This window comes from Petromyzon marinus, chromosome 9, assembly GCF_048934315.1.
Source record: "Petromyzon marinus isolate PM22_M1 ecotype Great Lakes invasive population chromosome 9, UKy_Petmar_22M1.pri1.0, whole genome shotgun sequence".
NCBI classification, from domain to species: Eukaryota; Metazoa; Chordata; class Hyperoartia; order Petromyzontiformes; family Petromyzontidae; genus Petromyzon; species Petromyzon marinus.
Window position 1 is genome coordinate 15,172,187 of NC_133675.1, and position 18,024 is coordinate 15,190,210.

Below are 18,024 nucleotides of genomic sequence, written 5' to 3' on the forward strand. Positions count from 1 at the left end.
ATTGGCAGTGGTGCAAAAGCACAAACAGAAAACTCACTCATTGACATAGCCTCAAAAATATATACACACACACACATCGGCGACATCTAAGGCAATGGCCCGTCCCCACAACACATGGGCCGTTTCTTCATTGTATTTTGAGGCAGTGTTGTGTACGTGTGTGTCGAGTCGTTTGAGAAGATAACGAGTTAATTATTGAAGTAGAACTGTTCCCAACAAGGCTATGCTCCCAATTACAACTGTCAAAGGAAGGGTGAAGAGGATTTATGTGAAAGCATCGTGTAAATATAACAAAAACCTCATGCTTAAGATCTTACAAAGATGAAATGTGGTCAATAAAAAAATATATATAACTTTTCAGAATATCTAAATAACTGAGTAAATCGATGTCTTTTGTCAATGATGGGAAAGGTTACACGACCTGCTGGAGGGCCTAGAAAACTACGTGAGGATTTACATTCAGAAAAATGAAAGGGTTATCAAATGCTTTCAGCAAAGCAGTATACATATTGTATATTGCACTCAGAGAACACATTGATAGTTTACTGTGCAATGGGGAAATATTTTGTTTCAGTAATTATAGGGCACTTGATTGTTTTTATCGGCGAACCCATAATGTGTCACACTGCGGTTTCTGTGAATGTCCTGTGCTCGTGGATACGGGTCACACTTGGTTATAAATCTGCCTACGAGCACTGGTGCACACTTGGTGGATGGCAGCAACTGAGTGTTCTCATTTCAGAATAACGGAGCCAATACAAAGTAAACATTTTATACCAAAAACCCGTTTATATTTTTGCAGTTGGAAAAAAAATGCTTGCTACATTGTGCACAAACTGGGTCATTACGATCATTCAGATGATTTTCTATAAATAAAATAAAAATCGTACCAAAGAAACATGACAATACTGATGAACGTCACTTAAATCCGATTTGCAGGCCATACTTAAAATGAATGTTCCATAATTTCAAACGTATATTTTGGAGTAGAGCACTAAATTTTGTCTTATGACCACAGCAATTGACCAATTAAAACTATAGAGGAAACCCATTAACTTCATGTGGCCAAGATAAAGTAAAACAATCGGCATATAGGCAATTAAAAGTGACCTAATTCTAAAAACACCCAGATTCTTGCATAGTGGAAGCTGTGAAAGCAAAAAGAAAAGTTTACAAAATCACACTTTTAAATCATAGACTAATCTTGTAGCCTAATTCTGAGTAATAATCATAGAAGTGCAAAGATGTTATGAAGTATTATATTATAGGAATTGGTGGGTGTATGTGCTTTAAAAAACCCACTGCCATAAAGACACCAAACGGCACGAGATAGCTCAGAAACGCATGTGAAAATGTCAGCACGTGACATTAAGGTATAATATTTCGAGATTTAACAACAGATTACTTTCTAAGATGAGGAATACACACCAGCACCAAATCCATAACCTCCACGTATATCTATGGATGCACATAAGGCATAGATGATATGAGGTAGAGATGCAGGAAGGGCACCAAGAGCAATTTGAAACACGTCTGGACAAAAATGTCATTCGGAATAAAAACGAATTATGTAAAATACCCAATGCGCTAAAGACAAGAGTTGACCTTCGGATCATTTACAAAATAAAGTTTCACTTCTTTTAAATCACTTCATTCAAAATGATATCTACATGCCTCTCTGGACTTTTTTTGCATATAAAAGGGAAATGGATAGCAATGGTGTTTTCTAGATTTGTGTAAGAAAACTTAACGGGATATTCAATCAAAGTGATCTGAATTAACACTCCATCATCTGCCACCAAGGCAAATCTGTACACATCTGAATGTGGGTGGGGTTGCACATTTACAAGAAAACAGGAAAGCGTGGATCTTGGACCCAAGCAGCTTTCACAAAAATACACAACGCTGGCAACACAAGGGATAAATAATTTTTTTAAACAGATCTGGTATTAACAATAAAAAATCAAACAGTAGAACGCCTTAGCTGCTTACTCCTATTATCCATGACCACTGTTACCAGTAGCACAAATCAATCTACATAAAACCATGATCATCCACAAGTCGATTTCTCCTGTGACCAGTGGTTATCCACGGCCATGTAGAGTTAATGAGAAATAGGTCAGGTGAATCTGCCTTAATATCATGCCTCACAGTAGTGAGTAGTGAAACAACAACAACCAAAATCTACATCGATCTTATCTTTTTTATCAGTGGGTATTCATAAACAGTCGAATGGTAAATTGCTCCCTTAATCCGTGGCTGCAAGTCATCTGACAGTGGTTTCCCAGAAACACACAAACCTCCCATTATCCACGAGCATTTCACAGGTTTAAAAAAATCAACCAGAAGACATGGCAAATTCCTCTTGTTATTTGCATTCATCCACAGGTGTCGACATGGATAAGGGTTTCCTTTTTAGAGATAAACACAGAATTTAGGATTGGCAAAAAGCAACCGCTACATAAAGTTAGAGTATTACTACTATGCATGAGCCACTGAGCCTCAATACTTATGCTGGCTGGTCCTGCATTTGGACGTTTTAAAAATTTGATGAATGACTCTGTGCATGTGAGAAATAATCATTACCTGGAGAAAAGTTCCACATGGACCATTTCACAACCAACTTGCTGCACAGTAATGTTGTGGTAACCTTACAAACATCTATGGAATGCACCAATCCTTGACTCCACAGTGAACTATTATAAGCATGCACCACTGAATAGAGGAACATGCAGACTACATTCTATGATAGTGAATATTATTGGGAAGTAAAAGGCACTTCCATATTCTTATACGAGCAACACGGAACCCAAATACAGTATGCATATTCCAAGTGAGATGTTATTTATTAAATCTATGAACACGGTATAGAATGACAGCATATAAACAAAGTGCAAACCACATGACAGCCATAGCAGCATGTCAGTTTAATTAGGCCAGCTCAGCAATGATCCATTCATTAATGTCAAAGCAAGCAGTATTACTGCAACAGAGCAAAGCACTCATCAGCTTAGGCTATGGCTGCACTGGTACTTCTATTGCACTGTAATGATACTGTATATATTTAGGACATGTCGACAAGCAAGTAGAATCAATAGCCTCAGTGAATGCATTGCTCATTACTACTGATGGTCCTTTGCAAGTGATTCCTACAAGTTAAATGAAGTGGTCTTTGATTCTTCTATTTATTTACCCCTTGGGTGATGATGGCTAACAGAATTACAACTCATGAGTCGCTAAATGTGGGTCAAGAGCATAGCCCGTGACACATGGGCAAAATAAAATACGATATAATCTTATTCCATTTAAAGTGATATGGTATGAGCCTTTAATGGTGTATAAACCCTATAAAACCCAATGAGAGTACAAACAATTGTCCCATTAATGGTAGAATATAGTACGACTTTCTACAAGGTGGTATGGAGGTAAGTGTCCGTAGACAATTACTGGATGTGTCCTGCAAAATGAAGTAAAACAATGTAGACTCGAGTAGAAAACATGCAGTTTACAATCCATACTACTTCGATCATGTTCTGCTCTCTAGAAATAGCCCAGCTTCACTAAAGCCTGGATTACAAGACCCTATGATGGTGTAGGCTGGGGGTCGGCAACAAAAATACCAAGAGGAGCCATTTCTGTCGAATTTGGTTAAAAAAAAACTCAATATCTCAAGAACCACAATGCATGTGAATATGAGACGGTCCTTAATAAATAACGCCACAGATTTCCGACCCCGTCTCCCGCGGAGAACCCGACAGCCATGGGCAGGGGTCAGCAACCAAAATAAAAAGAGCAGCAATGTTTTTCGAATTGATACATAATAAATATATTTCAAGAGCCGCATGCGGCTTCGGAGCTGCAGGGTGCCCAGCCCCTGGTATTGGCTGTACACACTTGTGGAGGTGCTAACTACTCACTGTTCGGTAACCTGCAATGCCACTAGGTATCAAAGGGGCAGTGCAGCGTTACCTGTGTGTGAATAACGGTTGGGGTCAGACGAGGTGAAGTGGATTGTAGCCACAGTTTGGTAAGAACCAATCAGACAGTTCCACGTGTGAATGTGGGATTGGTTAGACCTGGCCACAAACGGGTATAAGAAGGGTGAGCACGCAGACCGAAGCCCGGGCTGAAGATAGACAGGACTCTGGACCCAGCCTCCCAGCCCTTCTGAGGGCTAAGGCTCGGCGTATCCAATGGTCATGACCCACCGAGCCAGCGGTAGGTCAGATAGCCTCCCCTAGGTCCAAGCCGGAGGATTCTCGGATAGCGGTAGACTCGAGAGTAAGTCCCGCCAAGACAGGAAGCTGTACCTCCTTAGGTTAGCAAGAGACCTGTGTGCAGGTCCCGCTAAGTCCGGAGGCTGTACCTTCTTAGGGTATCGGGTGAGGGGACCGTATACCCCTTTGTTTATTGTAATTATTCTCTTACACAGTCCCTAACACAGAGTGTGCCTCATAAGAAGTTTATTCGTCATTATAAACACTACACACTGCACAAACCATTGACCATGCATTTTGATTACAGGTTCTTCAACCCAACCTAGTCGAACAGTGGCGCAGTGGTACGCGCACTCCGCAATGACTTTGGCCGACCCAAATTTTCACTCCTAGAGACAGCTAACATAAGTGGAAAAATATATTTCAACCAGTCCTATACTTTCCCCAATCACAAACCATCAAACGAAACAAGATAGTAAAGTATGGTCATATAATCCCTACTATTGCTGTGATGTGCAGAGGCCTTCATGCAGCACTGACCAAAAAATGTATTAACCTGGCCGAGAACGCACGTGTGCTTGTTGTTTCCAAAACAGGGCCAAAAATATGACCAGACCACAGCCACAAATCCAACATTTAAACTATGTGGAATGGAATTACAGATAAGGAGTACCTCTAAACTGACATTGTACATTAACGTGTCAGCAAATCCGGTTTCACCATGGCAATGGGGCATACCTATCTGAGCTAACCAAGGGTGTGTGTCTAGGCCGACTCGCCCCTTCTCACATTTTAATCCAAGTAGACTTACGGAAACCATGCTCAATGTGCCGTTGTAAGGAAAAACTAAAAAAAGGGTTTCACTGTATACCTGTTTCTTGTTGATAGTCACCAGTGGTAAACCACATTACTTTTTTTTTAAACCAGTGTGCACTCCATTTAGTTGGTTTTAAAATGCAACCAAGCCTTAGGAGTGAAAGTCTCGAAAACAAGTCACCTTTAACATTACATTTCCTCAATACTTTGCTAATGCGATACATGGAACACTTGAATAAACCTTTTGAGGACCAAAACATTTTTTTAGAAACACATTGGTTTATGACACTGATCAAGATCTTGCGGGAAACATTTTTTTTGCATCAATGTGCACATTCCCTTAAGAAGTTTTCTAGGTAGGAATCACATTAATCTGTTGATTGTGCTTTCAAAACACGTCATTTCATGATGTTGTTAAAAATATGGTTTCATATTACAAACGTTGACCCAATTAAATTGAGAATGAGTGGATGAGGCTGCCAATTCCCATGTTGGTGCACTAAACCTGCACCATCTTTATGCCAATTACAAACAGATATTATAATTGGTGAAAAAACAAGACAGACTATGTGCACATTTAGATTAAAAACAAGATCAAGTCAAAAGGTGTAAAGATACCTTTGCTAGAAGGTTGTGAAGTTCATGTGGGTGAAGCCTTTGAACTTCCCCTAACTGCTGTGCAGCTGCTTTCCTGGTCACTGGCGTGGTGCCTGTATCCAACAGAATGAACAGCCGGTCCAACCTAACAAACACAAAAAAAAGTCAAATTCCCTCCAGATATTACCCATTAAACACACACACACCTGCACACACAGCATGAAACAGATGAGATTAGGAAAAGTCAAAAATAATTTATATCACGTTGGATACAATGTGACACAGATCAATTGTAAATGCAAATAACCTGCTTTCATTGCAATGTGTAACACAAAGGGTGCCAATTTTTCAGTGGTAAATGTGAAAATATATCCAACTCGAAAATAAATGTCCGTTTGGTAGAGTATATTGGTGTTACCCATGCCCTCAAATACAAAATACCCAAGTTTGAATCCAAAATCAACAGCAATTAAGCAGCTTAAGTTTAATTAAAAAAAACAATGGGCAATGTATTTGACAAACATTTTCTGCTACACAAACATTACTGTAAACTACTGCTGTTATTTACTTCTGCTGAGCTTAAGACTTATTAGGTGCTATACAAATACAAATTATATTGCATTCCATACGTTGGCTATTTCATTCACTATATATCTGCAACATTAAATAGAATATGGGTTCTGGCCATACAAGTTGAAATGGTTTGGTTACTGATAAGAATTTAGAAGTTATCTGCATATCAACTGTTTATTGTTCCAACTTTACCATTGAGTACATACATGTCTAAATTACCTTCATGAAAATAATAACGTAATGGTTAGATTTAAATGCAACTTCGTTGACTGCAGTGCAATGATGCACGCTGCTAAAACTGACAAAATTGGGCATCAACTAATGGCAGCAGCACTCCGAGGCAACGGAAGAACAAGTGGCATTGTATCAAGCAGTTGGTGCGCGTCTCGAACCTTATTGGAAAAATCTTAGGATCATTACGTTGCATATATGGTTCCTTTGGAAGATTCACAGCAAAATGTATTCCCGTGAGTTATGGGTTTCATGTACATATTACATAGTTATTTTAACACGTAGGCTTTCGCGACCAATATCATCCATGACAAACCTTCCAATTGGTTGTGTCGGGTGGTGAATATTTAACGACACATTTATATATTTACGTGTTGTAACCCAAAATACCGGTATTATGGACACAGATATATAGTACCAAATAACACTACTCTGGCATTATGAAAGCATGATCATGCTTGAGTGCTTAAAGAATTGGGAAGACAATATTTAAGTAATTTTAATACATCGAACGGAAAAAGTATGTTTCGTTGGTTATAGATTTTACAATGTTGTACGTTGACTAAAATAAATCACTACATTAGTTAATTTGGCGCTTTCGTGACTGTAGGAATTACTCTTTGGTTATTTCGGTAAAAAGTAACACTACATTAGTGTTTATGGATATATCCAGATGTGCAGTGCCAAGTTAATTGTTATACAGTAAATCATTATTGAAGCGCACAATTGCCACACTTTCCTTTTGTGCATGCATTATTCACTAGGCTCCGGGCAGACCGCTGCCCAGGCAAGACGTCAATGGCACATCTGCACTGCAAGACTTCGCGAATAGGATCACAGCCCCTCGAGGATGACGGGATTAAACCTAACAGTCCAACACCTTTAGCATCTCATACACCCTTCTTATTCAAAGCACGGTAAAACACTCGCAGAAGATAAACGTACAAATGACCCGACATTAACGTGGTCCAAAATCATCACAAACATTACATTGCACAACCATGTAAACCGTGTGCACAAGTGCGATATACTGTACTGTATTAGCATTCAACTCCGCAATCGGTACATGGCAATTGGCTTACAGATTAGTCGTGATGGTCTTCTGGGCTACGGTTTAAAAGCAGCAATCAGCAGACGCGCGACAACTACCCACTCTTTAAATGCCACACCTTTACTGTGGTGCTTTCTTCTAATTAAAACCCCCTTCAGACGGACTGCATCATTTGCGTCACGACACCAATAACGGCTGCGTTAGCCTCCCACATGCTCTCATTTAACCTTACGAGGACGGTTAAACTGGATTCGTATACGGCATACTGTACTGTGGTTCCTTAATCCCTCACGAAACTTTTTTTCAAAATCTTATTTTAACAAGATGCAGAAATGTCACAACGTGCACTGCCCATACCCTATGAAGACATCAGGCTGAACTATGGGAAATAATGAAGGCGACCTCCTGTCTCGCTGCGACGAACAGGAAATAAGTGCTCGTGAAATCAATAGGCTGTTTTCACCCAGACACCAAAGCCTGGTCGCATGACAACACTGTTATCTGTCAAGGCGCTTGTACCGCTTTAAACTATGAAAGTAATGTTTCATATGGCCAACCACAACGCAAGGACACCACCAGAGTTTATCCAAAAACAGCACCATCAGAGAGCGCCTATTAAGGCCGACGAGGCTGCACGTGTTGAGGCCGCTGGCAGGGGGCCAACGCAAGACGCCCGGCCGCCTTTGTCACTTTCTAACGTTGACAGGCACCACCACCGGCACCACAGAGCGGTGGGCACTCGGTCTAGGTGTACCTAGGGGAAGGGCATGGTCAGGTAAAGAGTGGCACTGCGGTGCGAGGGGGAGGAAGGGGATAGTGGTATAGGAGTAACTACACTTTACCTGGAAACGGCCATCGTTGTCCACGCACACGGGGAGCCGCAACTTGAACACTAAACGCCGCGGCTGTACTAAAATAAGCGCGACGTTTACATGAAGATGTACAAATCACGGGGTAACTATTAAAATAATAAATTAAGGAGGCCGCGGCCTAGTGGGCGGCGAGACCCGGCGCCTCCTGACAGTGCCCGGCGACCCCACGGCGCCGCTCGACCGCGCGCTCCTCTGCTGACGGGGCCGCTGCGCTTTGCATGGGACACTGCCCTGCTTCCCGCGGCCTCGGGGGACACGACCGGGGTAGCGCGAGGCCCTCTGCGGCCGGAGGAGACGCGGATCGCGACCGACAGAGCGGAGCCCCCAGCGTGTATTTATACGTGGAGCCATCTTGATTTTAAGTTCAACCAGGACAGCACGACCGCTTATCATTGGGTCGTGGCCCGCGCGGCTCCGCCAATCAGCGGCGGTGTTGTTGGGTGAGGGGGCGGGTTTGGGTAATTCTCTTTCTACCCCCCTCCACTCACTCGCCCCCCCCACTACGAATGTGTAATTTTATTATTTAATCGCTTGCATTTTCACACCAAAAAATGACCATGTGAATATACGGTGTTTTATGAAGCTGTATGAATAATACAAGTCGTATAGTTGCGGTGAAACAAACTTATTTAATTATATTCTTGGTTCTTTCGGTAAAGTCACGTAGAAGGGAAACAATAAAATAAAAAAATATATAAAACAATAAAATTCCAAGTGGTCTGTAACACAAGCAGTGTTGCAGTCGAAACGTCGTGATAATTATATTGTTTAATATTCTTATTATTTTATTGTTTCCCTTCTACGTGGCTTTACCGAAAGAACCAAGAATATGAATCCCTGCAGTCACGAAAGCTTTAAGTCAAAATTATTTAATTATCTTACATCGCGCGCGCGCTGTCGGATTGCCACGAGAAACACGTGCGTGCGACCGTAGGCTTGTGTTTTCATTTTTTTTAAGGACGAAACGACGCTGCACGGTGCAGTAGTTGTGGCCCCGGGCCACGCCGCACGCTGTTACCGTCGGAGCCGCTGCCGCTGAGTGACGAATTGAGGAGCCGTCAGAGCGGCTGTGCCTCGGGGAGACGATGTTGGTTATGGTGCTCAAAGGCATAGATAGAGCTGGCCACCTCTGTTGTGGATTGACTCTCCAACACACCGGCGGGGCTTGAAGTAGTAACTCGTTGGCGTTTTGTTTACGTGACAAATCGATTACTAATTCGTTGTGTCGGGTGGTGGAGTGTTACGACACATTTGTACTTTACGCGATCTAACCCAAAACAACTTTATTGTGAATAATACTGATCGCGAAAGCCTACGTGTTAAACAGTTCCATACGGCGTACTGACGTTTCTATACGGGCAACATGACCAAAAAGTCTGTCTGTGTTTCTCCAGTGTGATGGGACTTTGTAGGATGAACGTGGAAATTTATAAGGGGCACGGGGTGGACCAGGTCTGAAGTGGTCTGTAATAAGACGACTATGCAAATGAGTCAGTGGACGATGCACAATTGCATTACACGAGGAGAACATTTGGCAAAGAACTATACAAGAAATGCAGTTGTATATGCACCTTTTATAATGGAGGAATCCGATGAGCTATAAAGCTCTTCAGATGTCCAGTAGGGTTGGGTCAGAACTTTACAACAACAAACAATACGAAATACACGACAGGAGTGCAAAGTATAGGAAATATAAAAGAAATCACGTAATATATGTACAAATAAAACAACTCTCTTTTTTATCTTACCAGGTAAAGCCCACAAAGCTATTAGAATAATAAACATTGCGCGCCTATGACCTGATCACATATGAAATGCACCTGATGTCATCAGTTCTAAGCAGGATTGAGCCTGGATAGCGCTTGAATGGGCACTGCAGAAACATTCCATTGCATTCTGCGTTTCTTCACAAATCCACATTGACCGCCGAGGTGAAGTATGGTCACATAACTCCCACGACCTGCACGGCGTGGGGGATGTGCAGTGGATTGACAGTAGTGATGTGCATCACAACACTGCAGCATCATGAATAATGCACAGCACTTGTTGAAGGGAGCGGGCCATGTCGGTTGTGCGAGGTTCTTCGAGCATACTTCACCACGCTGGTCTGTGTGCGTTGGTGAAGGGGAAACAGAAATGTTTAAGATATCACTCGTCATTAAAGTTGACTGTGGCCAGGAATCAAACTAAGGTGGCTGGAGTCGTATCACCAGTTCGCTAACTGCCGTACCACTAATATTGCATTCGAGATCGGTAAATTGAGTACACATTTCTAATGTACAGTAATAATTTATTGTGCAGGATAAATGTTAGTCAATGGGTCCAGAAGATACAGTATAATATTTCACTTGTGGGTACCAACTGAGCTGGAAAAACCTAGCCGTCTTTTTTTCCTTTAAGGTATGTGACCATAGATTACACTGTAGTTAGATGTGACAGCCATTGAAACGGCTATCACATGAATCATTTTTATTCGTCACATAAGGAAATTGGTAACCTCTAAAATCTCAGGTCTTACCAATTTCCATTTTGTCTCATGAACATGTGGGTTTTTATTTATGTTCCTATTGTTCCTACTTTCATAAAGGGTTGTTTTTTTTGTTGCAAAGAGATTGGGAGAGATGGTGAGAATTATATCAGAGAAATCAGGAGGAACACAGCTACGAGATAATAGTGACGATTGGGATTTTGAGGCTGACTAGGGTGATTTGAGAGCCATTCGGAAATTGATAGGATATTTGAAATGGCAGTTTGAAGAGTTTATTTTTTAAACGTAATTTACTGATTATTCAGTTTTATAAGTAACAATATAATCACATACTTGCCAAATTTGACGTCATCTTCATTAAATGTACACATTAAGGTTGGTCAATGTCAACAGTAGCCTTTGTAACATAGTCTATATGCATTGCCTGCTGCTGACATTTACCCAGCTTGTTTGTAAAGCATCAAACATAATTGCAAAAATAAACAACTGCTACATGTTATGTAATCGTACTCTGCTGATACCAAATGGAATAATCTGCAGAACTGTACCGTATTAAATTTTGTGTTATCTAATGTCAGTAGCATTGTCCAAGGCCTTAACTCCCCAGCACTAATCACTTGTCAATGCCCTTGCTCTGGCAGATAGCTGAGGACTGCCCCTGGTTCTCATTGTACCAAATGCCACGTGTCTGTTTTGTTGTTTGGAGATGGAGGCAGATGGAGCGTAAATTCCAGACAAGCCACGTCCTTGCAATCGTTTATAACCAGGAGTGTCTAAATTCATGTTTGTGAGACTACCGTCACCTAGTGGAATCGTTGTGAATGTGCGATCAGAATGATACTTCGTATAGTACTTTACAAGTATTGTAGCACATGTAAACCACAAGGAGACCGTTTGTGGCTCGTTGAAGGGATTTAATATTGATTGCCTGGAAGTGTTGTCCAAAATATTAACACATTTTAGCAAACGCCACGCTTTGCTCGTGGGTAAATGTGTCTTTTATTTGAAGTGACGCGATAATCGAAAGTATTTATTGAGATGGTACCAGAAGGGAAACTAATACAAGTAATACGTTCCAGCATGAGCCATGTGATCTTCTTCTTCTTTCACACTCCTTTTATCAATCCATGGCTGGATTAAGCCTCCCCACCCGATGTCAGGGTCGATTATGGGGATTGTTGGTCAGGTTAGGTTGGTGAAGGAGCAGTTCACATATCACTGGTCACCTGATGATGTTAGCTGTGGTCAGGAATCGTATTCATGTCACCGTGTCATATCCAGGTGTTGCTAACCACTGCGCTGAGATATGTTAACAATTTTTAAGTTATTCAAGAACAACACCACTATTACCAACATGCGGGAAGGTTTTATTACAATTACATGATACGGCAATTGTACATGCACACTTGGGTAAATAGTGGTGAAAGCTATCATTGTGAAGAGAGCAACTATGGCATAATACATTTGAAAATAACATGTTGCAACGGCAACGTCTATGTATCATCTTTAATAACCTTTTTTTAAATATAATTGCATCTGCATAGCATTCATCTTTGCATTTAAAGTTGCATTTCAGAATAACTGTAGTATTTCATGTTGATGAATGAGCTGCTAATTTCTTGCTTTTTGTAATTGCAGTTTGCTTATGAGACGTGTCTTACCTCAAACGAGCCGCATTTGCCTTATAATTATTAATCTTCATTTGAAGCTTTCGTGACTGCAGGGATCCATATTCTTTGTTTTTTTCGGTAAAGTCACGTAGGTATAAAATAAAATAAAGCACGACGTTTCGGGCGCAACACTCATCAGATGTGAAAGCATGGTCTGCTGCTGATGCAGAATGTTTTAAAAGGTTTGAAATGGGTGTAGCCCAAGGGTCATAGTCTGCCTCAGCAGCAGACCATGCTTTCCCACCTGATGACGGACGCTTGTGTTGCGCCCGAAACGTCGTGATTTATTTTATACCTACGTGACTTTACCGAAAGAACCAAAGAATTTTGATTATTACTACTACACTTGGTAACTCAGGGAAAAGGGTCACTGAGACTAAGCTCTCTTTCAGGAGGCTCCTGACAAGGTTTTTTTTGCAGTAGAGGGCGACGTTGCTCTCTTTAATCGAGTAACATTTTCGTGTCTTTTCTTTAGCACTGGAATGTTCGGACAACAACCAATGGCATTGTATTTTTGTCGACGATCTTTTTCTTAGCTACGGGAGAAAAACGGAGAACCCAGAGAAAATCCATGCATAACAAAGGGGAGAACACACACTCACACTCCACACAGACAGGCACCCAAGTTGAGAATCAAACCCAGGTGTTTCCTGCGGTGGTGCAAGTTGTTACCACTCCACCACCCTGACGCCCGTGTTTAGTGCAATCTGTGGGTACATTTATATTTACAAAACACGCACAGCATTGTTTATATCATGCAAATTCTACATTAATAGATTATTTGAACGAGATTAAACAACAAATCCCCTATACACATGCTGAAATCTGGAAACTCAACAAAGTGGGGTTTCAAATTCTGTGTACCAAAGGAATAAATCAGAAAGGGTACTTTACGCATTACGTAAGCATTGGCAGTACCGTTAAATAAATAAAAACGTTACGTCAATTCCAAGCCCGCATACTTCCTCACTGATGCATCACAGTGGCACATGAATCATGAACTAGGAAGGGGGAAAAAAAATCTCTCGCCTTTCACAAGCGAGGGCACGCGAAAAAAAAACTCCCCGTGCCGTGCGGTGGCCAATCCACCCACCCACTCACTCACCCACTCACTCACTCACCCACCCACCCACTCACCCACCCACTCACCAACTCACTCACCCACCCACTCACCCACCCACCCACTCACTCACCCACTCACCCACCCACTCACTCACCCACTCACTCACCCACCCACTCACCCACTCACTCACTCACTCACCCACCCACTCACCCACCCACTCACCCACTCACTCACCCACTCACCCACTCACTCACCCACTCACCCACCCACTCACCCACTCACCCACTCACTCACCCACCCACTCACCCACTCACCCACTCACTCACCCACTCACCCACTCACTCACCCAACCACCCACCCACTCACCCACTCACTCACCCACTCACCAACTCACTCACCCACTCACTCACCCACTCACTCACCCACTCACCCACTCACTCACCCACTCACCCACTCACCCACCCACTCACCCACCCACTCACCCACTCACCCACCCACTCACCCACTCATTCACCCACTCACCCACTCACCCACTCACTCACCAACTCACTCACCCACTCACCCACCCACTCACCCACCCACCCACTCACCCACTCACTCACCCACTCACCCACCCACTCACCCACTCACTCACCCACTCACCCACCCACTCACCCACCCACTCACCGACTCACTCACCCACCCACTCACCCACTCACTCACCCACCCACTCACCCACTCACTCACCAACTCACTCACCCACTCACTCACTCACCCACCCACCCACTCACCCACTCACCCACCCACTCACTCACCCACTCACTCACCGACTCACCCACTCACTCACCCACTCACTCACCCACCCACTCACCCACTCACTCACCCACCCACTCACCAACTCACTCACCAACTCACTCACCCACTCACTCACTCACCCACTCACCCACCCACCCACTCACCCACTCACCCACCCACCCACTCACCCACTCACTCACCCACTCACCCACTCACCCACCCACTTACCCACCCACTCACCCACTCACTCACCCACCCACTCACCCACTCACCCACCCACCCACTCATCCACCCACTCACCCACCCATCCACCCACCCACTCACTCACCCACCCACTCACTCAGCCACCCACTCACCCACCCACTCATCCACCCACTCACCCACTCATCCACCCACCCACTCACCCACTCACTCACCCACCCACTCACCCACTCACTCACCAACTCACTCACCCACCCACTCACCCACTCACTCACCCACCCACTCACCCACTCACTCACCAACTCACTCACCAACTCACTCACCCACTCACTCACTCACTCACCCACTCACCCACCCACCCACTCACCCACTCACCCACCCACCCACTCACCCACTCACTCACCCACTCACCCACTCACTCACCAACTCACTCACCCACTCACCCACCCACTCACCCACCCACCCACTCACCCACTCACTCACCCACTCACCCACCCACTCACCCACTCACCCACCCACCCACTCACCCACTCATCCACCCACTCACCCACTCACTCACCCACTCACCCACCCACTCACCCACCCACTCACCGACTCACTCACCCACCCACTCACCCACTCACTCACCCACCCACTCACCCACTCACTCACCAACTCACTCACCCACTCACTCACTCACTCACCCACTCACCCACCCACCCACTCACCCACTCACCCACCCACTCACTCACCCACTCACTCACCGACTCACCCACTCACTCACCCACTCACTCACCCACCCACTCACCCACTCACTCACCCACCCACTCACTCACCAACTCACTCACCCACTCACTCACTCACTCACCCACTCACCCACCCACTCACCCACCCACCCACTCACCCACTCACTCACCAACTCACCCACTCACCCACCCACTTACCCACCCACTCACCCACTCACTCACCCACCCACTCACCCACTCACCCACCCACCCACTCATCCACCCACTCACCCACCCATCCACCCACCCACTCACTCACCCACCCACTCACTCAGCCACCCACTCACCCACCCACTCATCCACCCACTCACCCACTCATCCACCCACCCACTCACCCACTCACTCACCCACCCACTCACCCACTCACTCACCAACTCACTCACCCACCCACTCACCCACTCACTCACCCACTCACCCACCCACTCACCCACCCACCCACTCACCCACTCACTCACCCACTCACCCACCCACTCACCCACCCACCCACTCATCCACCCACTCACCCACCCATCCACCCACCCACTCACTCACCCACCCACTCACTCAGCCACCCACTCACCCACCCACTCATCCACCCACTCACCCACTCATCCACCCACCCACTCACCCACTCACCCACCCACCCACTCACCCACTCACTCACCCACTCACCCACTCACTCACCAACTCACTCACCCACTCACCCACCCACTCACCCACCCACCCACTCACCCACTCACTCACCCACTCACCCACCCACTCACCCACTCACCCACCCACCCACTCACCCACTCATCCACCCACTCACCCACTCACTCACCCACTCACCCACCCACTCACCCACCCACTCACCGACTCACTCACCCACCCACTCACCCACTCACTCACCCACCCACTCACCCACTCACTCACCAACTCACTCACCCACTCACTCACTCACTCACCCACTCACCCACCCACCCACTCACCCACTCACCCACCCACTCACTCACCCACTCACTCACCGACTCACCCACTCACTCACCCACTCACTCACCCACCCACTCACCCACTCACTCACCCACCCACTCACTCACCAACTCACTCACCCACTCACTCACTCACTCACCCACTCACCCACCCACTCACCCACCCACCCACTCACCCACTCACTCACCAACTCACCCACTCACCCACCCACTTACCCACCCACTCACCCACTCACTCACCCACCCACTCACCCACTCACCCACCCACCCACTCATCCACCCACTCACCCACCCATCCACCCACCCACTCACTCACCCACCCACTCACTCAGCCACCCACTCACCCACCCACTCATCCACCCACTCACCCACTCATCCACCCACCCACTCACCCACTCATCCAACAACAACAACCGCCATTCGCCACTAAGTGGCGGTGACGTCACCACGACGATTGTGCCAGGCCATGTGCACCTTGAGGCCACGTGAAGTGTCGAACGCCCGCTGTCAGGAGGTCACGGGGCAGACCCAGGTGCCACGAGTCGACTGACTGAGATGACTGGCTGATGCACCACCTGTGCCCCCTACTGTGCCAACCTGCTCTGCTTTAGCCAGCCGGCGCTCCGCTCGTTGTTGTGAGCATCGCTCCTCCGCCCTCCGTTGTTGTTGGAGGGCGACTGCCTCCAACTGCCCAGTAGCGTCCTTCACGAGCCTCCTCCACAGAGGCCGATCTTGACACCGCTGGTACCGGTCATCGCCAAGTCCACTCAGCTCCACGTCCTCGTGTACCACATCACTCCATCTCTTCTCTAGCCCGTGCCGCGCCCGTTTAGTCCCCTCGATCCGGCCGAACAAAAGCTGTTTCGGCATGCGGTGGCTGGGCATGCGGGCTACATGACCCAGCCATCGCAGCCTTGCCCGCCGGAGGAGCTCACCGATGGGACCGTGCCCATATCTTTTAAAGATGTGAGCTCCTCACACAATCCAGTCTGGTTAAACCCAGGATGGATCGTTGGCAGGCCAGCCTAAATGTTTCTAACCGGCGAAGATTTTCCATTAGGGGGGTCCACGTTTCGCAAGCGTAGAGAAGGGAGGAAATGACCGTGGCCGAGAAGACCTGAAGCTTAGTGCGGAGCGACAGACTAGGTAGCTTCCACACAGCGTTACGCAACCGATGAAAAGATAATGCCGCTCGACTGATTTGGAGTGAGACCTCTGCTGTTAAACTGGAGCCGGTCATAAGCACACTTCCCAGGTATGGGAAACTCTCCACTTTCTCCACAACTGCCCCATCACCGATTGGGGGTTGTGGGGGTGGAGTGTCCGATGGTACAAATACCCAGGTAGGTGCTTCGTTTTGGTGGGGCTGATGGTAAGGCCCCATCTCTTAGTAGCACGCTCCAGTCTCAGCAGCAGCGTCTCCAACTCCTCCTCTGAATGAGCAGCTATTACCAAATCATCAGCATACATAACGTGGTTGAGCAATAGGGAGCCATCCCTTGACCGCACCCGGGCATCGATCAGCCTCCCATTATATCTGTACCATATGGAAATTCCCCCGGTACAGCTATTGAAGGCTTCACGAACTACGTGGTCAAAATAGATGTTAAATAATGTGGGAGCCAGAGGACATCCCTGTCGCACCCCAAGGTGTACAGGGAATGACTCTGACTTCCGGCCACGTAGTTTTAACCGGGCCCGCTCACCATCATGAAGGTCCTTAATGATCGTGAGCAGAGGGTCAGGTACTCCAAAAGCAC

General features: G+C 45.9%; 1 protein-coding gene across 2 annotated transcripts in view; it reads right to left on the reverse strand.

The window, feature by feature from the left end:
* Positions 1-8,728, reverse strand: part of BTAF1 (B-TFIID TATA-box binding protein associated factor 1) — a 54,949-nt gene extending 46,221 nt beyond the window's left edge. For both annotated transcript variants that reach the window (XM_032950323.2, XM_032950322.2), the window contains exons 1-2: positions 8,328-8,728; positions 5,652-5,775 (exon numbers count right to left, since the gene is read on the reverse strand). In XM_032950323.2, the coding sequence (XP_032806214.2) occupies positions 5,652-5,775; positions 8,328-8,341 (138 nt within the window). In that variant the 5' untranslated portion in view covers positions 8,342-8,728. The remainder of the gene's footprint in view (positions 1-5,651; positions 5,776-8,327) is intronic.
* Between the last annotated feature and the right edge of the window lie 9,296 nt (positions 8,729-18,024).